Raw genomic sequence first — 27,239 nt, forward strand, 5'->3', positions numbered from 1 at the left:
TCTCTACTTAAATCAAAATGCCCCAGGTGTTCTTGATGCCCCGTCCATTCCAGAACTATCAAGCTATCCTGGATATCTTTGACAGCATCTACAACTTTAGATGCTAACATTTATATATGCCAAAAGCATATATCCTTGTGTCCATGCAAAGTGAAATTTTAGATCAGGGTCCTGATTATCTAAATAAAGTAGAAAAAAAAAAGAATAACCAATATTGTGTGATGGAATTTTTATTTCCAGAGAACTACTACCAACGTCAAGATAAATCACCATAATTTATGATTTTTCACCCTGTTGTAACTTGTAGTCTTTCTGTAGTAATCTGGTGTTCCATAATTACAATGGCTTACGAAACAACTAGTTATGCTAGGTTACAAATTAATTATCACTAATAAATTTTAGTATTTTTTGAGAATTATCATTAAGAAATCCATTTGGAAACTTAAATTTTGGGGTGTAACATCTTTTCTCTTCTCAGATTATTCATAAAAAAAAAATGTCATTTGGCAATTATGTCCAAGATAATCCTAATAATCTTGTCATCTTGTGAATTACTGCAAGTTGATTTGTGTGATATATTTATAATTTTAATATTAATGGTCGAATTTAGATAATTTTATATTTCATTTGAAACGATAGATAAAAAAGTTTTAACCATTTCATCATATTGCTTTCAACTTATGTTTTTATGGATCATTTGAATGAAACATTGATAAAATTGATATTTAAAAAGATAAACATATAATAATACATACGTAGTATGCATAAAAATAGGAGTTGAATTTAATGTTAAAAACATTTTTATCGATTTATTTATTGAAAAATTATTAAATATACTAACAATAAAATTTTTTAATTTTTCAAATATAATTAAAAATTAAACATGTATTATCATTTAATTTCATTTATAAAATTAAAAAAATTTACAATTAATATATCAAATAATTTTTTTATTTATGTACATAATTCCAAATGACATATAATTGATATTTTGATTGTCGATTTAGTATATAAAGACATTAAATCATGTGCTCAAAATTGATTAAATATTGAAAAATCATTAGCTAATAATCATCAAATTTATCAATAAATTATTAATTTAATTGATTAATAATCATTTTTTTCAATGAAAAAATTTAAAATTTAAATTTTATTCATAATTATTTATTAAAATTATTTTAAATATATAATTTATAATCACTTATTTAAATTATTAAATTAAATATAATATATCTTATTTTAACTCGAAGTAACTTTTGTACCATCGAAATTTTTTCTTACAAAAAAAAAATCATCAAATCTAATTTGTAGCTTTCTCCCATTAAAAAGGGGAAAATGTCACGCCGTGGGAAAGGGAGGACCCGCATTACGGAAAATCTGGCTGAACCTCAAAGGCACCAAAAATTTAAAAATGGAAAATGAACAAAATTCCAGCAAAGCTAGCGCTCATAAATAAAGCGCGAGATCTTAACATCCACTTTCTAATTTTTTGTTTCCATTGTTCCGTTGCCAAAACCAGCTCAAATCTTCCCATTCTCTCTCTAACTTTTTTTTTCTTTACCGGCAAAAGAATTAGTGACAGAAATCCAGATCTCTGTCAATCTCTCCAACAGAAGCTCAATGCATTGGATTCTTGGACGAATTGTGGACCCGTTTGATTGATGCTTTCTCTTTGAAATTGGTGTCCAATGGAGTCGTCTATTTGGAGCAGCAGTGCCAAGCCAGAAGCGTGGCATTTTGTCGTTGCGGTTTACTTCGCGCTCAGTTTCGTTGTCGCCAGGTTCTTCCTTGACAAATTCATTTTTCGCGTAAGATTTTTTTTTATCATCTCTTTTGTTTTCTTTGCGTTGAATATTGATTCCTAAATTTGTTTATTGTTTTATTTTTTTATCCTCAATTGCTTTTTCAGTTTTATAATATTTCATTTGGTACGTATAAGCTAAAAATAAAGGATAAGAAAATTTATAATTCGAATGAAATTCCTTGTATCCTAAAAACCCTATTCAAATTTGGTTAATTAGAGAGAGATTAGTTCTTTAAATCTTGTTTCGGAAATAAAGTTAACGTTAGTGGTTGAGCTTAGGTATGCTAATGATGTCACAACTGAAAGAACAAGAGCAAAAAAAGAATGAAAAAAGAAAGGATTGAAAGAATAAAGAAGGTAAGAGGGGAAAAAAAAAGAGGGTTTAATAGTATCTGAGAATTTTCTTTCTTACATTTTCCAGTAGGATGCCTTGGAACACATAGATCTAACATGAGGTTACAAAGTTCTAAACATTATTACCAGCCTCCTCAAAACAAAATGCAAAGATATCATGGAACTTATAGAGAAACTAAAAGAAGTGTGCGACAGAGAATCACCATAGCTATGATACCACTTGTTAGGCCAAAAGCTCCAATTTAATTCATGTCATAATCAAACAATGAATCAAACACATAAGAGACAATAATTTAATGTAATTCAGTTCAATTGATCTACGTCAATGAATCAAACACATAAGAGACAATAATTTAATGTAATTCAGTTCAATTGATCTACGTCAATGAATCAAACATATAAGAGACAATAATTTAATGTAATTCAATCAAACTGACCTACGTTTACGGATGAGAAAAAAAAATCCACTAGTTGTAGAATCAATACCCATTGACTCTCTCAATCTCCTTTAGTTCTATGGAGTATTCTCGACCTAAACAAATACATACCCATGTGCACTCTTTCAACACAACCAAATACATACTCATATGCATCCATACATCATACTTATGTTGACCTTCTCAGTCTCTTCTAGTTTATTCACAAATATTTTTCATTATTATATATACAAATATAAATATAATTTCAAGATCACAATGGATCTATGATAAGATCGTTTATTTACAGCAAAATGATATACAAAGTCAACAGATCTCACTGAATACAAAATAAGATTTATGGCTACACAAACCATCGAGGGTAGTTCTAGATCTGGTCTAAAACGAACTGTTGTAGGGGATTTTTTGAAACCATTGAATTCAGAATATGGTAAAGTAGCTCTTGGATGGGGAACGACTCCTTTGATGGGTGTCGCAATGGCTTTATTTTCGATATTCTTATCTATTAGTTTGGAGATTTATAATTCTTCCGTTTTACTGGATGGAATTTTGCTGAATTAGATTCACAAGAACCACGAAGCCTCGCTTTTCAATACAAGTCTACCACCCTACAATTCTCTTATATATTTTTCTTATACCTAATCTTGTAGAGACTTCACCTATTTATAACCATACAAACTTACCTATTAAGAATTCTTTTCTCTTTGAATTCTTTTTCTGCAAATCTTCTTGTCCATCAATCAATATTTGGCCAATTCCAAACAAATCTTTTATAGAATTTGAGTCATTATTCCCAACAATCTTCACCTTGACTCAAATGTCATCAAATCATTTGTCTTCATGCTTGGCTCCACTTGCAATGAAAGTCTCACAATAATCTTCTCTCGTATGTCTTCACGCTTCACGCAAACCAATCATCAATCCTCAAAACATGAACTTGAACTCTTCTCTTGAATTGAGCTTCTCTAAGCTTGCCTCTTCCCAATTGTTAGGGATCACCACAGTTCTGATACCACTTGTTAAGAAATCAATACGTACACGCAACACCTACATACAAAATAACAAGCTCAAATCAAGAATAAAAACACACAAATATATTTTTTTCGATCCAACTCAAAATGGCGTACTCCAAACTTAATCCACTAACAAATAAATATCTACAACTGTGAGACTTTTAGAAGGAGAAGTCACCAAAATTTCTTACTCAAAACTTAACCAAAAACTCAATTACACCCTTTTAATAGCCTACTAATGGTATCTAACTATCTAAGATTACCAAACCAAAACCAAAATATCTTATTTATAAGGGTGAAACCCCATATACTTTTACTAAACTCTGGATATGGGATATAAGATAAACTCATTACTCTTATAACTTTCAATATAGAATTTTAATATTCAAGGCAAATCCAAACAGTGTGTCAGCCGACCATGATATTTGCTATTCAAGGATTTGGTGGCTGTTCAGAAAATCCTCTCTTGCGTGGCAACATTGTGTGAGGTGGAAGTTATGTTATTTGTATTTGTACCACATTGACTGAATCCTAGAAACATTTATGAGGTACATCAGCATTGGTGTTCAATAACTTTTGGAGGCTGTTTATTAATACAGAAAAATGCTCCTCCCTGACTTTTCTCATTGTTTTCATCAACTAAAACTTATCCAGCAATTGCATTCATGCTATACTTTTTTTCCTCTGCTCTTGGAAGCAAACATGCTAGTAATGCTATTGGCAAAGTAATTTTGGGAAAGAATTTTGAGGTGCGGAAGAGGGGAATAAATTTTTTATAAACTTCGCCTGTATGCTGCTTCCTTTTTGAAGCAATGTCTTTTTTTTTTTCATTATAAAATTATACAAATGTAACATAATAAGAGAAATGAATGCTAGTTAGAGCTTGGTCTTTTAATCTTGGACTGGTTTAGGTTTTAGATCTCTACCAAAGGATAGCGACATCAGAATTATGTTGAATTCTTCTTGCTTTTGCATAGCTTGTAAAAACTGAATTTTACGTCATGGATGAGCATTAAGTTGCTTAAAGTTTTTTCTCGAAGAATAACTTCTTGAAGGTAATTTTGTTTTCCATGTGAAGAGGCAAATATATTGCAATTCAAAGTGGCAAGTGTAGGGGATGGAACCCTGGGATTTGTTTTTATTAGCTTTTACCCAATAATCCATGCTTCAGCGTATAAGTTGGTTGTTCTCTAATCTTGATATTTGAAACTTCTACCTTCATTGGAAATGATGTGCATCTATTTGAAAGTCATGTTTTGAATGTAAAGCTTTGCTTATAATAATTTCATTTGTTAGTATATTGGTGATAACAAACAGTCGATTGAATTTCTCCTTTTAATAGTTTCATTTCAATTTATATTACATGTAAGCGCATGTGCGAGTGCATATAAGCTGGGCATATAAAACATTTGATCTTTTAATGCATTTTAGTTTTTCTTCATGTTCTTTTAGAGGTTGGCCATCTGGTTGTTGAGTAATGGATCTGCTCCTTTGAAGATGAATGAGGCTACACTAGCAAAATTTGTGAAATGCTCGGAATCAATGTGGAAGCTAGCATACTATGCTACTGTTGAAACATGTGTTCTCAAAATCACCTACTATGAGCCATGGTTCAGAGATACAAAAGGGTATTTCAGGGGCTGGCCAGATCAAGAGTTGAAGTGAGTAACCTATATTTCTGGACTTATGTCCAACTGTTATTTATCAATATCATATTTTGTGCTGGTATGCAGTCTTATTTACTTCTTTACTAGGATATAATTGTCTTTGTCATTAATTGACAGAAAGTTACCATTCCTCTTGGATGCAAAGGCTCTACACTTCTGATCTAAATTGACATTGTATGAAAGGGCTTTTCTTTTGTTTGTATCTATTCTTTAAAGACAGGATGGCCAAATCTATTACAGTTCATGTCCTTAGGGGTTGAAATGCTTTGAAAACAACTCTCCTATCTGTGGATGAAAAGTTACATCTTTACTCAAAATGAAAATGTTGTTTCCTGTCTTATTTTCCTTTTGTTTTAATTTAGACAAACGGTTTTTCTTTTGTCTGTGAAATCTGCATTTTATGTCTCAAAATTTTTCCTTTTTTTTACTTCGTTTGAAATTAATTGCAGACAAGTTTGTATAAAAATGATAGTCATTCACATGCACGTTTTTGTAAAGCTATGGTGAATGCTTAATCAGTCTTTTGCGTTCAATATTTGATTATTGTTGTTTTGTTTTCATCTCCACTTCCTTGTCCTCCTATCTGATGCTAGTCTTAACCTTTTATCATTCACTATTACCAGAGAAGCCTGGGTTAAACTCGTACTTGTCGCCTGCAAAAGAGTTTATTCACTTGTTTTATTGTGCTTTGATTTTATCTTTTAGTTTTCATCGGCGTTGGTTTAAATGTTCTCTTTCCCTCCTCAGAGTGAATGTATTAATCTTGACACTGGAGTGTCTTGCTAGTCAACATCTTGAGTGAAACAATTTGTCATGTGATATTATTCTACTTTGAAGCAATAAATCTGCTTTATCAATATTTATTGAAATTTATCTGGCTTTCCCTTGATACATGCCCCAACATGTTTTGTTCTGTTCTCTTAAATCTCCTTTTTCTTTAGTTGCTGGGCCCTGCATGGCCTTCTTATACCTGCTGACAACATATTTGAAAATTAACTTCTTCCATTTTTTTGGTTCAGGCTTCCCCTAAGCATTTTCTACATGTGCCAATGTGGGTTCTACATCTATAGCATTGCTGCACTCCTTACTTGGGAGACTCGAAGGAAGGATTTTGCTGTGATGATGTCTCATCACGTAATTACCGTTATCCTGATTGGATACTCATACATTACAAGGTAACTAAACCATTTCTGTGGAAGTGCATCAAATTCCTAATCATTACTACATAGCAAACAGACAAATATCTTTTTTATAGTCATTGTTGCTTACCTCTTAGCATGTTCTGGAATCTCATCTTTGGCCCATTTTTCTTTAGATTGCATGATTTTGATCTTAATATCTAACCTTTGGTTGTAAAGAGTTTTTAGTATTCCATGTTTGTTGCTTTTATTGTCATTTTAAAATGCTGCATTTTGAAAATTTTAATATTATCTTTTAATCTATATATTTGTTCTAAAATTTGTTTGCTTTTTGTACGCATATATTCCGGAATACAGTAGCTGACAAAGTGTATGTTATGGTCAAATTATTGTATCCCTAGTTCAACGTGCTATACAATTTTCTGTTCTTTGAGTTTACTTTCAGCAAGCCTTCATAAGCTGGCAGATTGTTAATGTCACTGTTATACCTTTATGGTTTTGAATGTTGTGGTATATTACCATCCTTTGAATCGTTAGTAGTTTGTGACAAAAATGCAACCCGGCAGCTTTGCTATTTCATATTCTAAGAAGAAAGTTTGTGCCTTCATTTAAAATGTTCTGCGATATCTTAATTTTTTTCCATCAACGCATGGTGAAAATGCAGGCCTTGCTGTTATTATGTTATTCATTTGCTGTGTTCACATACATACCCTCTGCATTTTATGTTAATGTTGCAAGTGATGGACTTGTCATTATTTAATTGTTGACCGAAATCTATGAAAGCTATTGCTTGCAAGTTTTTTGGAATACATGTTTACATCAGAATTGAGGACTATTTAATAGAATTCTTGTGATGGAAGAACATAGCCCTTGAGAATTTCAAACTCTTCTTAATAAGAGTTGGTTTGATAAATTAAATTAACTTCTAGATATCCAAGTGGGTAGATGATTATAATTTGTTTGTTTACAGCTTCTTCCGCATTGGTTCAATCATACTTGCCCTACATGATGCAAGTGACGTGTTTTTGGAAGCGGCTAAAGTTTTTAAATATTCTGAGAGGGAGCTTGGTGCAAGTCTGTGCTTTGGATTATTTGCCATCTCTTGGCTCTTGCTACGTCTAATAGTCTTTCCATTTTGGGTCATCAAAAGTTCAAGGTTTGCCCTTATGGTTAATGATTTGGTTTCACAACATTACATGCACACTGGCTGATCACTTATCTATTCCCGCGGTTGGCCTCTCACAGCTATCACATTCGGGAGTTCTTAAATCTTTCAGAGTCATATCCCACATCCCTGTACTATGTTTTCAATACTATGTTGCTGATGCTACTTGTGTTCCATGTGTACTGGTGGATTCTCATATGCTCAATGATCACGAGACAATTGAAAAATAGAGGAAAAGTTGGAGAAGACATTAGATCTGGTAAGCCTTTTTCATTTTTTCTTTTTTCAAAATAAAAGAAGAAAAATTAATTTGCATCTTTTTTTTTATGAGACTTGGGAATTGGAGGACTGTCTTCACCTTTACCTTTTTATTCCCTGGAAATTGTAAAAGCCTCTCTTTGTTGTTGTTATTTATTATCGAAAATTGTTGAAATTTCTCTCCCCCAAACATAAGTCATGGAAGGAATGAGAGCAGGGCAGAAGCATGAAAATATTGGAATTTGAAAAATTATCAACAGCAAGACAGGTTTTTTAGAGCACCTTAAAGAAAAATAATTATTCGTTATAAAATAGAATAACATTAACAACATTCAAAAGTAAACCTACTATACTAAGTGCATGTAGAGATGTCATTTAAGTTGCAATGTAAAAGAAAAGAAAAATAATAAAGCTACGAATTCTCATCTAATTTCGTGGTAGTGGCTACATGTGGCTTCTTGTCTCATTGTTTTGGGTATGTTTAGGGAACATGCCACTTGATTTTGCATCCTTTATTGTCAGCTTGTCCATACTCCCAACTGTCTCCAGAAGATACAGAGCTGATATTATACTTATAAAACAAGGAAAACTTGTGATATTATCTAAAATGTTTTGTCTTGTAAAATAAGTAAATAACATTAAAACTCTTTGAATTATAAAATTAGAATTCTTGAATTCAATTTGTTAGTCTAATTTATATCTTCCTATGAGGTACCTGACCATTGTTGTTATTTTTTCTGAACTGTTGCTTCTCTTTGTTGAAATGCAGATTCTGAAGATGATGATTAGACAAAAGATTTCATAATTTTTTTTGTTCTTACTACGATGTTAGGCCCTGAGGAAATCACTTGTTGTAGGTTTATCTCTGCACTCGATTTGTCATTAATTTGGGTAAAAATTGTCTATTTGTTTTAGGTTTTTAATCATTCTTCTGGGGGTACAGATGAGGAAGTGGGATAATCAAGCATGTCTTGATCCCTTTTTGCTGTATAAATGCTAGGCAAATTACTGAATATTGTTTTCTCCAGATGAACTCATGTTTTGGGATTAGTCAACACTAGGGAAATGAATACAAGGGATGAAGGGAAGTCATGTTTTCCTCTGTTAGGCGGCTCGGTTGGGGCTGAAGCTAACCAGTCTAATCAATCACAAAAATTTCCTGTCTTGGCAACTGCCCTTATTGCTTCGATGAAATTTCTCCAACAATGTGACATCATTCCAAGGAAGCATTGCCCGTGTTTGATGCTAGGTTGGATCCAACCTTTCCTTTTTTGTGGATACCTTCTCCACATGAAAGGGCATTCTTTTTAATTTTTGGTTCAAATTTGTTCTTTTGTTTTTTGGATAAGGACATGGAATGTCACTAAAAATTAAATGCGTAACATGGGTGTGGTGGTGGTGGAGGTGGAGGGAACAACTATAAATGGCCATAGCTTTGAATCAACCTTGTGGGAAGTGGGATCTGGGCAGGCCGATTATCTCTTGTAAAGAGATTTTTTTTTGTTTTTTGGCTTTTGTTCTTTCTTTTTATACGAGGCTATTGACATTTGAATTTTCAAATCATTAAAATTAAAAATTCAACATTGTGTCAATGGATACCTCTTCACATGGGAGTTAAGACTTTTGATTCCATTCACGTTACCTTCTTTTCAACAGATCCTACAAATGACTTCTTTTCTCTTTAACAATAATTGAAGAAGTTGCAAACAGCCCTTTAACTCAGTTAGTTAAATTCAACGAAATCATATTTTTTGGGTTCAAAATATATTTATTTTATTATCTCACTTAATTCTTTCTATATTTTCTTGATCTCATGTAAAAACAAAATCAAGTTGACACATGATTTGTTCAAATATTGGGCTTAATCCGTCAAACTTAAAGGTTTGTTTAAGTTTTAAAAAGGTTTTGATAAAAAAATTAAAATTCATTAAACGAATTTAGATACAATTTTTAGGTTTTTTTAAATTTAATGATGAGTCTTAGATAAAATATTTAAAATTTGAACTTGATTCAATCCGATTCGATCCAAATTTATATATATATAAATTATTTATTTATATATATATGTAAAATATATATAACTTAATTCATATATATATAAATTAAAAATAAAAATTATATATTTTATTAAACTTAAATTTAATTTATATATATATGTGAATTGAATATAATCTCATTAAATTTAATTTAATCATATTTTTTAATTTTTTATTATATAAATTAAATTTAATTGATGGACTTGGATTTTTCTTTTTTTTAATTTGAATTGAATTCACGAAAATTTTAAGATTCAAAATTTCAAACTGAATCAAATCAGAACAAACATGTAAACTATTAGTATCAAATATAAGCTCAACTCAATTCTAATCTGGTCCATGAATACTTTTACTTACACAAATCTTTTTTTTTTTTTTTTATACATGTTCTAAAAGTAGCTTTTCACATTATTTTGCTTAAATTCATTTAAGTGAATTGAAAATAATAGTGAAATTAAAATTAGTTATTACAATATTAAGATTAAAATCAATGATGAAATATATATTTGGATATAAAAGTAACAATAGCGTTGAGGTGAATTATAATAAATAAAAAAACTAACGATATTAGAATAAAATTTGTATATTATACAAAATTTAAATTATTTATCATTTATAAAATTTATTTATTATATAAATTTGAAAATTTTGTCAAATTTATTACTGCACTAGATTAAGATTTTCATATATACCACTTTACTTCTTTTTTTTTTTGCAATTTTACCACTATACTATTTTTTTATGCAATTTTAGTTATTTGTGGATAGAATTAGAATATTCCATCCAAAATTCATTTTTTGTTTGTTTGTTATGAAGAATATTTATATTTTAGAAAATTTCATATACCATAATACAAATCCAGAAAATTTAGACAAAGAAGTTTAAACTTATATTTTTAAAATTAAAATATGATATAATTTTAAAATTAAATTTTATTTTATGATTCCAAGATATTTAATTTGCTGTATTTTTTTTGGCCAACACTTATTTCTTGACTAATGCAGACTTATTCAATCAAATGTTTATAAAAATATAAATATAAATTTAAACTTGTTTGTCCAATAATTTTAATTTGACAGACCAAACTTTGGTTTTCTAAATAATTTTAAACATTTTCAAAATTTTGTACTAAAAACCAAATTGTCATATTTAATTTTTCTGGATTTATACTGTGGTATGTGAAATTTTTTAAAATTAAAAATATAAAAATATTTTTCATTACAACCAAACATAACAGAATGAAAAATAATTTTGGATGGAATATTCTATTTCCATTCCAAAATTACTAAAATTGTATAAAAAAATGTAGTACAGTAATAAAATTGCACAAAAAAAAGTCAAGTGATAAATTTGATATTTTTCCTTATAAATCAAATTATTTATTAATGTATTAAATAATAAAATTTATTTATTATATTAAATTAACAAATTTATTTTATAATTTTAAATAAAAATAAAAAAAATGTAAAAAAATTTTTCAACATAATAGTAAAATTTAAAATATAAAAATGAAAAAAAAATTAAAAACCTGCCAATCACCAACTGACCAAAAAATACTGGTTAATAACTGGTCAATCATCAGTCGTACCATTAACTCATTTGGATGAAAAAATCACAGTTGACTCACCTTTTGATTACAAAAACATCATCACTGAGGTACGGTATAATCCAACGGAAGCCTTAGTAGCATAAAGATTCACCGTCCATGGCCTGGAAATAAATTTGAAGCATTGCTTTTCGCTGACCAGGCAACCTGTTGCCAGTTTCCAGCAGTCATTGTTTTATTCCTTGGGACCTTTTGATTAGAGATGAAGGCTTTTGTACTGATGCCGCTTGGGTTGGGACCGGAAGGGTGAGAGTGTGAAGGAAAGTAAGGGACCTGAGGTCTGTCAGCAGAGAAAGAAAATTAAGTTGAATTACCATGCCCTCTCTATTTTTGACTTTCTATCTGGTCCCTTTGGGGGTTTGGGGTTTGACATTTGGCTTGGATGTTGGTCCCTCTTATCCTCATAGCTGCCAGCTATGTAACCCAACAGCTGGACACCTGGACGGCAGCCACCATTAAAATAAATTGTACCTGTCAACAGCTGACAATAACGCTAAACTGTCAACAATTGTAACAGTTTGACCGAGTCTTTCCCATTTTCTTTGTCATTCTGTAATTTCATAAGACAAGACAAAGATGTATATCAATTATTAGATAAATGTTCATATATAATTATTATTTTAAAATTTGATATAAACCTTTTAAGAAGGGAGCAAATGATGGGATTTGAAAATTTAATAATTAATTAATTAATTTTTATTTAATAAATAATTAAATTAATCATAAATTTTTAAATAATTAATAATAATTAAATCAATTAAAATTTATTTGATTCGATTAATTTAATTAAATAATCAATTTTTTATTATAAATAATTATTTAGTTATAAATTTAATTTAATAAAATTTAAATTCAAGTATTATTCAAATTAAATTACTAAAAAATTTAATAATTTCAATAAAATTTTATACAAAAATATAAATAAAAACATTTATTTTAATTTATTTTAATTTTACTTATTAAAAATTGATTAATTCGATTATTTTTTATTAATTAAATTAACTTATCTAAAAAAACCACTATAATCAAAATAAAAAAACTAAACTGAATTAACTATTTTTCATTAATTTTGATTAATTAAATCGATTTAAATTGATTTCTACTCATCTTTAAAAACTTTCACTACTTAAAGAAAATAAAAAATTTGTCAACATTTTCAGAATATCTAAGACATGATATATTCTAGAAAATTTTAATTAGAAGTCAGTATCTAAAAAATAAATATAAAATTTGGAACACAAAACTTCTGATTATGGTTAAATATTTTAGCTGGTCAAACAATTACATGAAAATTGAAAAGGAAACTATGATGAAAGAAGCAAATGGACAGTCCCTGTCCGTCTGTCATCTTGCTTTGGTCCAGCCAGAAAGTTCTTAATGCTCTGCTATCAGTGCTCTCGGCTCCCTCTCTCTCTTTACCTTTTAAAAATAATAAAATATTATATGACACGACACACACACACACACTCTCTCTCTCTCTCTCTCTCTCTCGCTCTCCACTTTCGTTTCATTTTATCAGTCCAAAATCCCGCGTGTGTATTTCAGTGTAACAGCCATTAGGCTGTCACGTCATATCATGGACCACTTTTATTTTATTCGTTTTGTGTCATGTCATATTAACAAATACCACGTGCCGTACAAATTCTTCTAAGCCGTGTGCGAACTGTGTTCCCAGATGGCATGCCACGTTGGCAGCGTAACCTGTCTCGGTATAAAAGGCTTCTTATTCTTGTCCCAAAAGAACCCAAATCTGGAAACTCAGGGAATAAGCGAAGCAAAAGTGAGAAACTCGAAATTTTCGGACAAAAACAAAAATAATTCTCAAATTTCACTCGAAGTCGTTACCAGTCTTATGCAGAGGCACCTGGAAACGCAGAGACTTAACCCATCTTCGCTATCCATGCCGCCGCCGCCGCTAACACAGCTTCATCGTCTTTCTCCTGAACAAGAAAGCTCCGTCATGGTCTCCGCCCTCAAAAACGTCATAACCGGTTCCACCCCTTCCTCTTCCATCGACCCTGCCGTTGATTTTCCTTTCGATTTTGATGTATTCAGGCCCTCTATTTCTACTGTTACTTCTGGGTTCAACGCTGGTGGTGCGAACGTGGTATTTCAAGTGAGTGAACTGGTGGATAAGTGCCACGTGTGCAAATATGACGGGTGTCTCGGGTGCAATCTTTTCCTGCCAAGTCAGAAAGAAGGAAAAAAGCGCGCAACTAGTAGTAAAACTAAACGAGCAAAGAAAAACTACAGAGGAGTTAGGCAAAGGCCGTGGGGAAAATGGGCTGCGGAGATTCGAGATCCAAAACGCGCCACACGGGTCTGGCTTGGAACCTTCAACACGGCGGAGGAAGCAGCTCGGGCTTACGATAAAGCAGCTATCGATTTCCGTGGACCAAGAGCCAAACTTAACTTCCCATTTCCCGATAGCAACAACTATGACAATGTAACAACACCACCAACAACAGTATCAATAGGAACAGCAGCAAGAACAACAACAACAATTGCTGTGGTGTCTGATCAAGAAAATGGTAGCTCGTTAAATGTGCAATCACAAGACAGTGAGAGAAATGTGAGCATGCAAAGGGACACGGAAATGGGATTCGGGACAGAGTTTTGGGATGGAGTAGGCGAAGATGAGATTGAACAATGGATGATGATGATGACAGATTTTGATGGGGACAATATTTCGTCAGATTCTGCTACGACTACTGGGTATGCTAATAGTTCATGGTCAGTTTGATCAGGCAACAGTTATGAATCTGCTGTAAGCCTGCAACTTCTTTTTTTTTTTTTTCTATTTTTCCTCATTAATTCCAGTAAAGAACTGGAAACTAAATCTGCTGTTGGGCAGAGGAGTTCAATTAAAATTACTACAATAGGCTCTTTCTTATTTTATTAGTTTCAAGAAAGAGTTCAAAGAATTTGGATGATAATTAATTGACTGTACAATTGTAACTTCTTGTTGAATACTACTTCTTCTTTAGATTAAATTCAATTTTCCAGATTTGGGTCTTTGTTCTTCTCCCCTTTTTTTTTTTTTTTGTTCTAAATTGTACAGGTTTTCGCTTTTTGACATTCGTTGCATCGTTTTGGTTGGTTGGAAAAATACAGTACTTTCAAATACGACTACTGGGAGCCAGAATCCCTGAATGAGATTGGAACAATTGGATAGGAAAGTTTAGTTCCATTTCACCTGATGAAAGCACCAAAAGGGTGTTTCGGTTGTCCAAGGTTGGGAGTGGGTGGGACCATCTAAAGGACAAGATTCAAGACTCCCATAGTGACGTGTACAGAGGAATGTTGGTCAAGTGGGACCCTTTAAATAAACATGTGCAAAATGCAACTTTTGGTCAAACTCCGATATGGATATAATAAGATTTTGATCACATTTAGCAGGTGCCCAATGCAACACGTGCTCATATAAAATTAGTAAAAAAATAAAGGAGACTTGGTCACCATTAGAGAACCCCAATTCCTTTTGGCCAAGCGCGTCTGGGCGTATTTATTTGGTCAAGGTATCATGGCCAGGGGATTGGCTAAGCCAAACAAGTTGGCGGCTTGGAGCTGAATTGCCTCAGCATTGTCCCCTCTTGAAGACACAAATGTTTCTTAATGTGGCAGAAACACGGCTGCAATCTGGAGCCAGTCCGAGGAATTCCTTTATTCCTTATGGAATTTTCCACGTGATCAACGTGGAGACAAGAAAATTGAAATGAAGACAGAGACGCAATCTCAAACACCTTAGCATTGGGAATTTGGGATTTGATTTGTTTAATGATTCAGGCTTTATCCGAGCTTATCAAAATCTGTGCAAGAACAGACAGCAATTTCCTGACGAACTAACCCAACCCATGTCAAACTAAGATTTGATTTGATTACAAATCTATAACTACGAAAGTCAGGATGAAAATTTGAGTACAGTTCCAGTATGTATATTAGGCTACAACTTTTTTAATCCATTAATATTGCAAGTGCCATGCAACTAGCCATAGTTAAACGTAGATCTTAATTGGATCGGAGGATTTTTCTTTTTTTAAGTGAATCGGGTGAGGTCCAGTTTGTCACTTTGTCAAATATCAATTATATTGTGATGACTCGCATAATTTGTTAGTAAAATATTAAATTTGTAATTTTAAAAATCAAAATTCAAATTTTATCCGTTTCAAATATAAAAAAAAAATATTATAATTGTTTTTCATTAAAAACAATATTTTTGTTCGTTTGTAATGATCTGGTTCAATTATTTGTTTCCTCTCTATTAGAGCTAATTTCCTATGGTAAGCAGGTATTCCTTATCTTTTTATCTATTACTCACTTGGAAGTAATAGTATGACCAAAGTTTAGTGGATTAAAGGAAAAGGTTTTAGCCCCACCCAACACAAGGTTTGGGTCAAATCTCCAGTTACTTGCACCTGTATCGAACCTCTGACTCAATCATTTGGCGATGGATCCTAATCCCTCCCCTGCCGATGGTGAATGAAGCAAAGCAAATTTAAACTCATGCAAGATAATTTACAAGCGCAAGAACAATCAGTCTCGTAAGTTGCAACGATCCCAGCTTTTTCACCTACCATAAAGCCTTATAACTATTTGCAAGTGTACAAATAAGAGAATGGGAGTCAGAGATACAAAACCCAAGATCGGGAACAAGATGTTGAGGGAGGGAGAACGAATTTAAATTCAGAAACAAAGCATGAGTGTGGTAGAAGCAAGCCTACAAACAGCTGGGAGTCTAAACATCTAAAGAAAAGTGTTGAGCAATCTCATCGTCTGCCAGAGAGGCTGATCGAACTGACTTTCATGGGGGTTGCCACAACCAGTGGGGCTTCTGGTGAGTCACTAACAGCAAACTTGTCATGCATGAAACGACTCTCTACAATAGACTCGTCCTTCAGTACAAGCTTATAGCAATAACAGCTCTTGAGGCCCTGCTGATTCCGATAGCATTCATGTGCACTGTTCTTCACTTGCTGGAAATTCCATATCACACCGAACTTGCCCACAGTTGCAACTAGGTGACGCTCTTGTTTACCATTCTCAGTGACCTAAAGAGAGTGTGAATTGTGATTCGCAAGTCAGTTCCAAAAGTAATTAATGTCATGTAGTACCAAAGTTACAAGATGTAGTAACACAAATGGTCATTTAAACTATCCAATGTCAATGAATCACGGGAGAATGGAGAAAATTTGTTTAATACAACTTAAAGCACGCACAATGGCCTAACTCAAGCAACAGATGGTCTAAAGCATGTGCAAAAGGCTCTTCACATAAAACAAATAAGGCAACGGAAAGTGCAATGGTATGATGCATTTAGAACAGTCAATAATGAAGAAAAACATCAAGCTAAACATGAATGAAACTATGCTGTGAGGTTTTAAGGTTCATGACAAATTTCATTGCTTGACTTTGTTTTTGAACTTTCAGGCCATAGATGAACCTCAAGGGAATACAAAAAGAAAGAAGATACACCTAATACATGAAACATCCAATGATATGCACATTAAACAAATAAAGTTCAGTTAAACAAGAATCCAAACTTAAAGAAACAGGAAATAAGTTCAGCAGACTCCAAAGAAAAGTGAAAAACACTATTACTGAAAACAACTAATAAAAGGAATGTGTCAGGTATAAAAGGAATTCGATCTTACCCATGAGAAATGGCCACCATGAAATTTATTATTGTTCCCAGCTAGATGTGAATCCAGAGGAGTCAACTTCAACAATCTGGGTGCAGGAATTTTATTCCCCATTCTACCAGTAAATCCAGTCTTTGTCTTCCCGTCTTTATCAGTAAACAGAGTGCAAATGAGGATCAGATATGTATCAGTTGTGCCCAACACCCACTTCCCATCATAGGTAACATCTACATAAGTAATTGGCGAACCAAGTCCTGGAAAAGCGGTCTTGGCCTGCCTCATCGAGGTCTTTGAATACAATCTGATCTTCCCGTCAAGTGACCCAACCACAATTGATCCATCACCAGTACTTGCAAAGCACTGAAAATTCGTCCCTCTCGAGAACTGATGCCCTTGTGTCCAATGCAATACAGGTGAATCACTTGTGGAAATGTTCTGGACCATCCCTTTCCTGTCTCTCATATCCCACTGGCACAACCTATTATCATCCAAGCCCAAAAAGGTAGATTCAGATGGATCCAATTGTGACCCTTTGGTATCGTTGGTAATATCCCTCATCGTAATATCAGTCCCATCCTTCTCAAACTTCCATTCCGTAACAATCTTCCCTGTCTCAAGATCAACCTGCTTAAGCCCAGTAGAATTAGGCTTCCCTTCATTTGCCGGACTCATAAGCATCATATTCGTCTCAGCCCTCATTAACAGTGCCTTTTTCGGTGTTGAATCGGACACATTTCCCCCGATCCTAGACTCCCCACCATCAAACTTCACACAAATACCTTTCCCGTGGATCCCACGGTTAAAGTTCCTATAAACCTGAACACCCAAATCATTTACCAAGAAACTATTATCCAACGCACCTAAAGCCAAACTCTGAACACCTCCATTTGCTGCCTCCTCAAACTCCTCCATCAATTCTTGACTCCCTTTAACTGGAGTCGAACCCAAGCTATAATCCTCTGCATCTTCCCACATAGAATCATCTGCTGCCTCAGGTTCCATCCACCCAATAAAGTCCTTTCCATAAATCTTAACCTTATTGTCTTCACTAGCTTCCATGCCATAAACATTCTCAAACAAACAATTTTGAAACTGGGTCACAAAACTCCTATACTCTTCATCAGTTAAAAACTTTAAAGCCCAAACAGCTTTATCAACAAAATCAACTCTTTTTTGATCCCCAAACATTTTCAATTGCATTTCAGTTGAAACCCTAGACCTAACTTTGGATCCCACTTTCAGAACCCACCAAGATTCTCCTTTTCCACCCGCACCGTCTGATTCATCACCATCCTCATAGTCATCACCGTTTATTTTAGGTGTCTTGATGAAATTATAAGAAGTGAGTTTTTCAGAAACTACCCATTTGGCTTTAGGGGTGTTTCCTCCAATATGAAGGTAAAGCTTTACTGGGTTTTTTAGATTGGGTTTTGGCTGTTGTTGAACAGAGTTGTATTTCAGTTTTAGGGATTTGAGTTTAGCATCGATATCCTCGAGACTTTTGTGAGTACCTGAGGAGGAAGTAGAAGAAGAAGATTGGGTGTGTTGCTGATCGCTTGAAGCGTCGTCGTATTGCTCCTCTTCTTCTTCTTCATAGTCCTCTTCAGGTTCCGAGTCACTGATGCGATCTTCCCGGCTTTGAGAAGTGCCCATTTTTAGATTCTATTGATTTACAAAAATGATTTGAGAGAGAAAATAGCCAAATTTCAAACTTTTTTTGGGAGTTAGAGCTTACGATTGCCGATTTCAGATGAACGTGTGGCTTTTATAGACTCGACTTTGCCACTATAGTCACCGGCTATTTCCAGTTTTCTTTTTTTCTTTTTTTGCCAATACGGACATTACCAGTTAATACCCCATTTTCTTGTTTTCATTTTCTTTTAATTTGCTTTTTATTTTTCTTTTGCTTTCCTTTTGCTTTTATTTTGTGAATTATCTTCTTTTTTTTTCTAAAAAAAAAAGTAATTAATCAGTAAAAAAAAAGGGAGCCTTAAAAGTTAGTAATTATATATATATATAATATTAAAGACTAATATAAATGGCTGTTTTGTTTCCCCGTGAGTGAAGGGTAAATGAGAAAATTTGAGGGCCACATAACCCATCAAAAGAGAAATTCAAGGGCATTAAAATTAAATAATTACTAAAATATATGCCACCTTGCTTTTGCTAAGGTCACCGGATATTACCGGTTAGCGTCGTTATAAAGTGGCGCGAAGTCTTAGCAGCGAAGCAAAACGCTGCGTTGGAAGCTTGGGATGGTACGCAAAGGCACGTGTTGCAGTCGCGTTATAAAAGCGTAACCATTAGTTAGGAGTTAGTACGTGTTTGGATCGCGTTTCAAGAAACTTCAAAACTGGGAGTCATCAAGCTTTGGATTTTCCTTTCCATAACAGCTAGCAACTGTTTTTATACGAAAAAGGTGTAATATGCAGTTTTAAGTATGAATTTTAGAGTAAATAGAATTACAAAACCTCAGTTTCCAAGCATTCTCCATGCCATTCCCGCATTTTAACTAGAATAGTTTAATCACAAATACCTTGGTATTTGCATTTCTTTGCTGTTCGCTTCATGGCCTGAGAAGCAATGCCGCTTGAATCTACATTGCAATCACAAAACATCAAATTCCATCACTGAAAAAAGACTAGGGAAGTGTAGGAAATGGGAAAAACATCAAAGTATAAAGATAAGACAGCAACTCACCACTCTCATAAAGCATCTCGAGCAGCAATTCTGCATGTTATGGCATCTGCAAGAGTGGAGATGCCTAGCTCGGGGCCAGATATTTTGTAGTGCTGAAGAATTCCAGAAAATGATCATCTACTGCTACAAGAAGAGGCAAAAGGAGATGAAAGCGACAAAATTGGGAGATCAAGTTCACAAACCTTTTGGATCTGAGCTTGGTCTGCTCTTCCTTCCAACTCCTCTAAATCAACCTCTTTTCCATTGATAAGCTTCTCCACAGCTTTCATCTACAAGAATTCTAATAAATCATTAACATGGAATAGGACGGATGTGTATGAAAACAAAACAGTGAATAGCCCAATGCAAAACATGCATACAATGTAGTATCACCTCATCAGGAGAAGCATTAAATCGAGCTGCAAGGACATAACTTGAATTTTCAGAAATACCACATCTTTTCAAGGATTCTGTAATCTGGAAATAATCAATGTTTTTGCGGTAGTTAAATTTCAAATAACTGAAAATTGGGTGATGAAATAAAAAGTCATAAATGGTTTAAGATGATTACATGTTTAGATCCTGAGTAATTGTAAACAAGTTCAGAATGGAGTGTACGCGTAGTCAATGAATCCCGTGACTTGGCAATAAGCGTCTTATGTGCCGCAGCTAGAACAGGGAAAACATCTGGAATCTGTCTCAAACATCCAGACACATGAAATCAATAAGAGAAACTATATGAAAAAGCATCTGGACCTCGAAGGAGGGCAAAATTAAAGTTGGCTAGAAATATAAACTCAGGATTCAGGAATCATACAAGTGATGCATTAAGAAATGCAACTTCAGGATCAAGTTTCCCAGCTTGCATAGAGTCCAGGAGTTCCCTGCAAGATACTAATCAAAATTTAGGAACTCAGTCTATAAACAAAGCCTTTCTCTTATCTAGAGAAAGACCCAAAAAAGAAAAGAAAAAAGAACTCTTCCTTTCTCTTGGAGGCATTTTCTATCACTTTTTTTATTAAGCGGCAAAGGCTTCTTGGACTTTGCCCAAAACATCCTCTCTCCAGATCGGCTCAAACAGGCTTATCTATGTTGAACCTAGCGAATTTATGAAAAGTTACTTCCCCACGACCTCTTATCGATTCGAACCCAATCAATAAAAGGAGGAGCACACTTCTTTACCAGGTGAGTCAGCCATTTTGACAAGTTAATTACCCAATATTAGCATATACAAAGAAAAAAAAAAGGTTAGTACTTTCTAAGAAATCCCATAATAAAGAGCTTAATGGGATGTGAAAATTTCCATATACCCTAATCAGGCTAATGGAATTAAAGCTCAACACCTCACATTGGGTGAAACAGCACTAAGAATTCATAATTGCATAAATTATCAACAAAATTTGATACTTTTTTCCAAGATTTAGAACGATTCAAAAATATCAACAATTAGAAACTACTGCATAAATCTTTCATTAAACTATTATTAAAAAAAAAAGAGGCTGGGTTTGAAAAGGAAAGGGAGAGAGTACTTGGAGTTGGTGACCTCGGTGAAGAGGGCAAGCGAGAGAGTAGTACTTCCATTGATTTCAATTACCTTCATCTCTGCTCCGCAAAAACAACAATTCAGAACCTTGGGTATGGAAGCTAGGGTTTTAGCTTCATCATCACGCCTAGCATATAAACCTAGTACGGCGCGTTTAATCGGAAAAAGACAAAAGAAAGATAAGAAATTGGATACTTGTTGCCTTCGCGTCAGGTAGGGATCGAACCTACGACTTTCTGCTTAGGAAACAGACGCTCTATCCGCTGAGCTACAGACGCTGTCTATTGAGATCGTGGCCCTGAAATATATTATGGATTTAACCATCCCAATCCAGATACCTTTTCGTCACACCTTAATTGTAAAGCTTTAATTAAAGTATAAAAAATTCGAAAATACGTATTTTTTTAAATTCTATACTTCATCAAGTTGCATTCATCGCATATTAAAGGTCCATTTGAATAAAAGATGAAATTTATTTCAATAAAATTTATTAAAATTGTGATAAAAAAAATCATTTTAGCTGCAATTGAAAAAAAAAATTCAATATAAAATTGAATAAATTTTAATAAAATTGATATTTGAATTTAACTTATGATAATTAAAACTTACAATGCAATTGCATTTAAACATCAGCTAAAAGTATCTTGCCTGTAGCTTGCTTGTGGCTTTGTTAGTTGGCTTGATACCTTGTTTGATCCGTTTGTTTGATAATTCAAATTTTAGTATCAATAATTTTTTTTGTGAAAAACGTGTATTTATTTTGTTTAAAAATTAATTCAATATAAGCTTTATCTTGTTTTAGGCATAAATTAAAAAGTACTAAAATTGGATGGTTTTTCTGAAAAAGGAAAAGGTAAATAACTAGATAAATAAAAGGATGAAAGAATTTTGAAATATACCAATCAAGGAAAAAATGGAGGGGGTGACCTGGTCAAGCATGTCCACCATGGATTCTGAGATGAATTTCTATCTTCATGCATAGCCCTTGAGGTGTCAACCTCTTCATAATTTGGAAGCAGTCGGACACCCAAACCTTCTCTTCTCATTCTCTCTCTCCCAACAAAATAAACAGAACTTCCCAAATCCCTTTTTGGAGGTTACCTTCCTCCCCTTGACAAAATGTCCCTCTCCATCTTCCTCCTATGGCTGGTTAGCATTCCCTTCTTCGTCCATTCTTCCCCTGATCAGCCTACAGGTATCCATTACACACTTCACTGATGGCAATATTGCATTTTTCTCATTGGTTTAAAGGGTCATACAGGAAAATTTTGAAAGGATTACATTCATTCATTTCATTTCTGTTTAAATTAATTTGAAAGGTGAATTTAGCTAGGACATGAATTGTTTTCATTACAATGTAAATTCTGTTCACTTTTTGTCAATTATGGCTACTTTCTGTTTCTCTTATGCATGGTCGCTTGATGCAGGTCTGCTGATAACCTGTGGCTCCTCGGTTAAACAGACTATACCTGGCACCAAACTCACCTATATCCCTGATGATGGCTTTACATTTGTTGGAAACAAAACAGCTCTTAAGAACAAAGATTTGCTGCCCATACTAACAACATTGCGATACTTTCCCGATAAGTCAGCAAGAAAATATTGCTACACATTCCAGGCAATTAAAGGAGGGAAATATCTAGTGAGAACTATCTATTATTATGGGGGTTTTGATGGAGGGGAACAGCCGCCAGTGTTTGATCAGATTATTGGAGGGACTAAATGGAGCGTTGTTAATACCACAGAGGATTATGCAAATGGACTAACTTCATATTATGAGGTCATTGTGGTTGCCCCTACCACAACCCTGAGCGTTTGCCTTGCAAGAAATAAGCAAACTGCTTCGAGTTCAAGCCCTTTTATATCAGCCATTGAAGTGCTTTTTCTTGATGATTCTATGTATAATTCCACAGATTTTGATGAATATGCTCTTGCTACAGTGGCAAGAAGTACCTTTGGAAATCAGGAGGACAGCATCAGGTAAGGAAACTAAACCATTTTTCTTTTCCTTTCAGTTTGAACATTTGAAGGTTTGTAGTGATCAGGTGAATTCCCAAATTGGGTTTAGATCATAGACGGTATTAGGAAAAATATCATACATTTGGATCAGATAGACTTTTTTGCACATTCATTCAATTTGGGAATGAAACAGAAGTCATAATTAGAAGGAAAAAGGAACATAGAATTATAAGGTTGCAAGAATTCTGGTGGTTAATGTGCAATCTTTTGAACCTAGCTTTCCAGATGATCCATATTATCGATTGTGGCAACCATTCAAGGACAAAAACGCCGTTGTTTCAAGCCAATCCAGTGTAAGCACTTCAGAATTTTGGAACAAGCCACCAGCCAAAGCATTTGTAACGGCAATCACAAGAAGTCCAGGGAAGAAACTTGAAGTCCAGTGGCCACCCGTGTCACTTCCTAGTACCAACTACCACATTTCCTTGTATTTCCAGGACAACAGAAAACCAGACACAAATGCCTGGAGAGTCTTTAGTATTGCAGTAAATGGGAAGACTTTCTACAGTAATCTCAATGTCTCAACTGGTGGCGTGACTGTGTATTCACCGCAATGGCCTCTGTCTGGCCAGACACTAATCAGCCTGACTCCTGATGTTAAAAGTTCTGATGGGCCCTTGATCAATGCTGGTGAAATCTATCAGATTTTGCCTCTTGGTGGAAGGACTCTTACAAGAGATGGTAACTGATTTTCAGTCCCTTGTTTCAGTATCCATCATACTAATCCATTTTTTTATTGGTTTTAATAATGTCTGCTCTCTGCATTTCCCAGTGGCGGCAATGGAAGAATTGGCAAGAAGCTTCAACAACCCACCGCCTGATTGGACAGGTGATCCATGTTTGCCCCCGGAGAACTCGTGGACAGGAGTTACTTGTTCTAAAGATAAAATGGCTAGAGTTATTTCTCTGTAAGTTGTGCTAAATTTACTAGTATCACATGAAGCAGCCCCTTGAGCGCAATTAGTCCCTCTAAAAAATGTGCTAACCATAATATAACACATAATTTGGTTACTTTTATACTGATTTTGTGTCCTATGTCTCCTTTTTATTCCTTTCCTTTTCTTTTTCTTGATGATATGAAGGGATCTTACAAACTTTGGAATATCTGGCAGTCTAGCTCCAACTATAGACAATTTAACTGCAATCCATCATCTGTAAGTAAACTAGCTTCTTCAGTTAGGGTACTAGACTCTCCAACATCACCTGTTCATGGCTATTAATTGGAATCATCTACTTGCAGTTGGTTAGGGGGCAACCAAATCTCGGGTTCCATACCAGAGATGTATTCATTGGGTCGGCTTGAAACTCTGTATGTTCTCTGACAAAAATGCTTGCTGATTGTGTTGTGTTCCCTCCTAAATTTTCTTCTCTGCTTCATTAAATTTATTGCACTAACATTAATCTGGTGTTGTTCATTATCCCTGGAAGCCATTTGGAGAATAACAGCTTTACAGGGCCAATCCCCAAATCATTTGGCAAACTTGGGAATCTTCGTGAGATGTAAGTGTATGCCAGTGGGAACAAAAAATAGAAATTCTTATCAAAAGTATTCCCTTTTTCATACCTGATGGTTTTGTGCATGTTGACAGATTCCTTCAGAACAACAATCTTGATGGTTCAATTCCTGACGAACTACAAGGGAAGAAGGGCATAAATCTTCAGTAAGAAAAATTCATCATCCCTCTTTTGATATAGACAGAAATTCTCAAAGGAGTCTGATTTGCTTCCTCCAAAGTTTATGGCAAGGCTTTATTTCATTTTTCAAATTAAACAAATGATTATGCTTCTGTTTCAGGGTGTCTCCTGGAAATCATCTATCAGCATAATGCTAATAAAGAAGGATATAAGAGAGCAACAAAAATTTCAGCGCCAAGTGAATGATCTCATCGGGAAGTTGTGGCCTTTGTGAGTATCTTCACGCAGACTGGTGGGGAAAGCGGAGAGAGATCCATCGGCTGCTTGTTTCTTTAGGGAAGGTTTAGATATTTTTATGTCTCTAATCAAGCAATGCTGGAATTGCTTGATCTTGCTAAATCAAAATCGAGCTCCAGGGAAAACTGTAACTACACAAATCCCTTATACACCGATAAAACATAGTATTACATTACATTACATTACATTAAATTATAATACTAAAACTCCTTTGACAGTTAATGATGAAGAAGAGTGAGTTGATTTATGTTGGCTGACAGGCTGAACAATTTTGATTTTACTCTGCCTCTGACATTCAAACTTTCTTATTTCTTTTTTTTTGGCCAAAAACTTTCTTATTTCTTTTTATTTAATCACTTTTACCGTTTAAAAAATAAATAGATAGGTTTGATAATTTTTAACACAATACAAAATTATATGAAAAAAAAAAAAAAAAACATGAAAGTGCAACGATTTAAAATTTTGAGTTTTCACCCTTTTTTAACACAGAACAAATAGACACAGATGAATACACCAATTCCAGGATGCTGCTTCCAAGACCAAAATTGACATTGTAAGAATTAAGACCAAAAAAACTGGTAAGGAAACTAACAGTTGGCCCGCCACAATCCTCTTTGGAAAACTCATAACCAAAACTGCAACGAACTTTGCAAAATCCTCTCCCTTTCTTGTCACCCAAGCCTTTTTCACGCAAAGCCATCTCCACTCCTCCCTATCCTATCCCGAACCTCAATCCGCTGCTTCACCACCAGCGGCGACATTCCCGCTGCCCAATATTCCCCAAGTGGTTCCAGTTCCCGACCACGACCACGAAAACCTCCGACATTTACGGAGGAGGTGTCCGAATTGGACAAGACAACTTCGAAGCTCCAGCAGGTAGCAGCATTAAGGTTAAAAAATGGTCGAGGAATAGAGATAGTTATTTGACTAATGATGATGATCCTCTTCCTCTTCCTATAACATACCCTGATTCTTCCCCTGTGAGTGCTGAAGAAATTGATAAGCGACTCCAATGTGATCCCCAAATTCAGGTCTAAAAAAAAATTTCTAATTTGATTCAAGATTAAAACTTGGGTTTTAGAGATTGAATTGCTTGAGTTTTTTATGGGTTTTGTTTGTAGGATTGTCGGGAAGTGGTATATGAATGGACTGGGGTGTGCAGGAGTTGCCAAGGGACTGGACTTGTTAGCTACTATAATAAAAGAGGGAAAGAGATTATCTGCAAATGTATACCTTGCCTTCGAATTGGTAATTTCTTCTGTTTCTTACTTGCGGTGCGAAGTCGAAATTAAACTTCATTTGGGAAGAGTTTCTGCCTTTCCTTATGACTTAAATTATGATATTACTTGAAAAAGAAGGTCGTAGCTGATAATAAGGGAAGACATTGTCGGATTTGAATTGAGTTTACGGAGCGTCATCTATTCAAAGTTAATATTGATGAGAAAAAGATCTGTAGAGTCCCTCAAGTTTGACATAAAGGTCATCTTCTGGTCTCTAGATTTCGAAGATACGTTGCCAGTCAAGCTTTAGTCATTTCATGAGTAGAAATGCTAATGTATGTCCAAAAACCCTTGCCTTTTGTTTGATTGTTTGTTTTTCTCTTTTGTCCTGTATCCTTCGTTGGCATTGGTTGTGAACGTGAAGCCTTCTGAGATTTTGATGAATATTCTATTTTGTTTTAACATATCTAAAATGAATATTTTCTGTGATTTTGTTACTATTTCATCATGTCTTGAATATTTTTCTTGTTTCTAGTACTTGAAGTTTGATTGGAAGGAGTCAAGCTAAACCCTTTTACTATGTTTTTCTACAAGATGTTAGAATACTTTGATAATATAGCAGTTATTGAGAGTTTAGTTTAGCTTATCAAGAAGCTTTATCTATAGGTTGCTTCGGTGGCTTTCGATTGAATCATTTTATCTGATTACTTTTTAGATTCCAGCATTTT

The 27,239-nt window shown here is 34.0% G+C and overlaps 6 protein-coding genes and 1 non-coding gene across 7 annotated transcripts; 4 read left to right on the plus strand and 3 right to left on the minus strand.

Annotated features, from left to right (window-relative positions):
- Positions 1 to 1,435: 1,435 nt before the first annotated feature.
- On the plus strand, positions 1,436 to 9,427 carry LOC111296248 (ceramide synthase LOH2-like). Its single transcript, XM_022890449.2, has 6 exons — positions 1,436 to 1,808; positions 5,061 to 5,269; positions 6,295 to 6,450; positions 7,385 to 7,570; positions 7,660 to 7,838; positions 8,607 to 9,427. The coding sequence occupies exons 1-6, from the start codon at positions 1,689 to 1,691 to the stop codon at positions 8,624 to 8,626; spliced, it is 870 nt and encodes a 289-aa protein (XP_022746184.2). The 5' UTR covers positions 1,436 to 1,688; the 3' UTR covers positions 8,627 to 9,427.
- Positions 9,428 to 13,204: 3,777 nt separating this feature from the next.
- On the plus strand, positions 13,205 to 14,484 carry LOC111296272 (ethylene-responsive transcription factor ERF109-like). Its single transcript, XM_022890479.2, has one exon. The coding sequence runs from the start codon at positions 13,332 to 13,334 to the stop codon at positions 14,220 to 14,222; it is 891 nt and encodes a 296-aa protein (XP_022746214.2). The 5' UTR covers positions 13,205 to 13,331; the 3' UTR covers positions 14,223 to 14,484.
- Positions 14,485 to 15,959: 1,475 nt separating this feature from the next.
- LOC111296282 (Vacuolar import/degradation, Vid27-related protein) lies at positions 15,960 to 18,857 on the minus strand. The gene is made up of 2 exons (XM_022890491.2): positions 17,131 to 18,857; positions 15,960 to 16,527 (listed from the first exon to the last, which is right to left on the minus strand). Exons 1-2 carry the CDS (start codon positions 18,769 to 18,771, stop codon positions 16,246 to 16,248), a joined length of 1,923 nt encoding a protein of 640 aa, XP_022746226.2. The 5' UTR covers positions 18,772 to 18,857; the 3' UTR covers positions 15,960 to 16,245.
- Positions 18,858 to 19,472: 615 nt separating this feature from the next.
- LOC111296294 (uncharacterized) lies at positions 19,473 to 21,485 on the minus strand. Its single transcript, XM_022890513.2, has 7 exons — positions 21,327 to 21,485; positions 20,615 to 20,681; positions 20,369 to 20,491; positions 20,191 to 20,274; positions 20,001 to 20,087; positions 19,819 to 19,910; positions 19,473 to 19,714 (listed from the first exon to the last, which is right to left on the minus strand). The coding sequence occupies exons 1-6, from the start codon at positions 21,395 to 21,397 to the stop codon at positions 19,824 to 19,826; spliced, it is 519 nt and encodes a 172-aa protein (XP_022746248.1). The 5' UTR covers positions 21,398 to 21,485; the 3' UTR covers positions 19,473 to 19,714; positions 19,819 to 19,823.
- Positions 21,486 to 21,545: 60 nt separating this feature from the next.
- Positions 21,546 to 21,618, minus strand: TRNAR-CCU (transfer RNA arginine (anticodon CCU)). Its single transcript has one exon. It is a non-coding gene; the product is annotated as a tRNA-Arg (tRNA).
- Positions 21,619 to 22,349: 731 nt separating this feature from the next.
- Positions 22,350 to 25,700, plus strand: LOC111296287 (Leucine-rich repeat (LRR) family protein). The gene is made up of 9 exons (XM_022890501.2): positions 22,350 to 22,535; positions 22,768 to 23,320; positions 23,577 to 24,040; positions 24,132 to 24,267; positions 24,442 to 24,513; positions 24,600 to 24,668; positions 24,788 to 24,859; positions 24,949 to 25,020; positions 25,155 to 25,700. Exons 1-9 carry the CDS (start codon positions 22,460 to 22,462, stop codon positions 25,183 to 25,185), a joined length of 1,545 nt encoding a protein of 514 aa, XP_022746236.2. The 5' UTR covers positions 22,350 to 22,459; the 3' UTR covers positions 25,186 to 25,700.
- Positions 25,237 to 26,716, plus strand: LOC111298395 (protein disulfide-isomerase SCO2). The gene is given in 4 exon segments (XM_022893118.2): positions 25,237 to 25,335; positions 25,886 to 26,057; positions 26,060 to 26,322; positions 26,413 to 26,716. Coding segments are annotated over 4 exon segments (705 nt in total). The 3' UTR covers positions 26,584 to 26,716.
- Positions 26,717 to 27,239: the final 523 nt, after the last annotated feature.

This window comes from Durio zibethinus, chromosome 16, assembly GCF_047325235.1.
Source record: "Durio zibethinus cultivar Kanyao isolate XHJ-2024 chromosome 16, ASM4732523v1, whole genome shotgun sequence".
NCBI lineage: Eukaryota > Viridiplantae > Streptophyta > Magnoliopsida > Malvales > Malvaceae > Durio > Durio zibethinus.

Bases quoted from the DNA above. Each gene is read 5' to 3' on its own strand.
- LOC111296248 (XM_022890449.2), top strand. From the start codon at position 1,689: ATGGAGTCGTCTATTTGGAGCAGCAGTGCCAAGCCAGAAGCGTGGCAT. The intron at 5,270-6,294 runs GTGAGTAACCTA...TTTTTGGTTCAG, and splicing joins TGGCCAGATCAAGAGTTGAA to GCTTCCCCTAAGCATTTTCT. The intron at 6,451-7,384 runs GTAACTAAACCA...GTTTGTTTACAG, and splicing joins GGATACTCATACATTACAAG to CTTCTTCCGCATTGGTTCAA.
- LOC111296272 (XM_022890479.2), top strand. From the start codon at position 13,332: ATGCAGAGGCACCTGGAAACGCAGAGACTTAACCCATCTTCGCTATCC.
- LOC111296282 (XM_022890491.2), bottom strand. From the start codon at position 18,771: ATGGGCACTTCTCAAAGCCGGGAAGATCGCATCAGTGACTCGGAACCT. The intron at 16,528-17,130 runs GTAAGATCGAAT...CACTCTCTTTAG, and splicing joins ATGGTGGCCATTTCTCATGG to GTCACTGAGAATGGTAAACA.
- LOC111296294 (XM_022890513.2), bottom strand. From the start codon at position 21,397: ATGAAGGTAATTGAAATCAATGGAAGTACTACTCTCTCGCTTGCCCTC. The intron at 20,492-20,614 runs GTATGATTCCTG...TGTTTGAGACAG, and splicing joins CATTTCTTAATGCATCACTT to ATTCCAGATGTTTTCCCTGT. The intron at 20,275-20,368 runs GTAATCATCTTA...GATTATTTCCAG, and splicing joins ATTACTCAGGATCTAAACAT to ATTACAGAATCCTTGAAAAG.
- LOC111296287 (XM_022890501.2), top strand. From the start codon at position 22,460: ATGTCCCTCTCCATCTTCCTCCTATGGCTGGTTAGCATTCCCTTCTTC. The intron at 23,321-23,576 runs GTAAGGAAACTA...TTTTGAACCTAG, and splicing joins AATCAGGAGGACAGCATCAG to CTTTCCAGATGATCCATATT. The intron at 24,514-24,599 runs GTAAGTAAACTA...ATCTACTTGCAG, and splicing joins TTAACTGCAATCCATCATCT to TTGGTTAGGGGGCAACCAAA.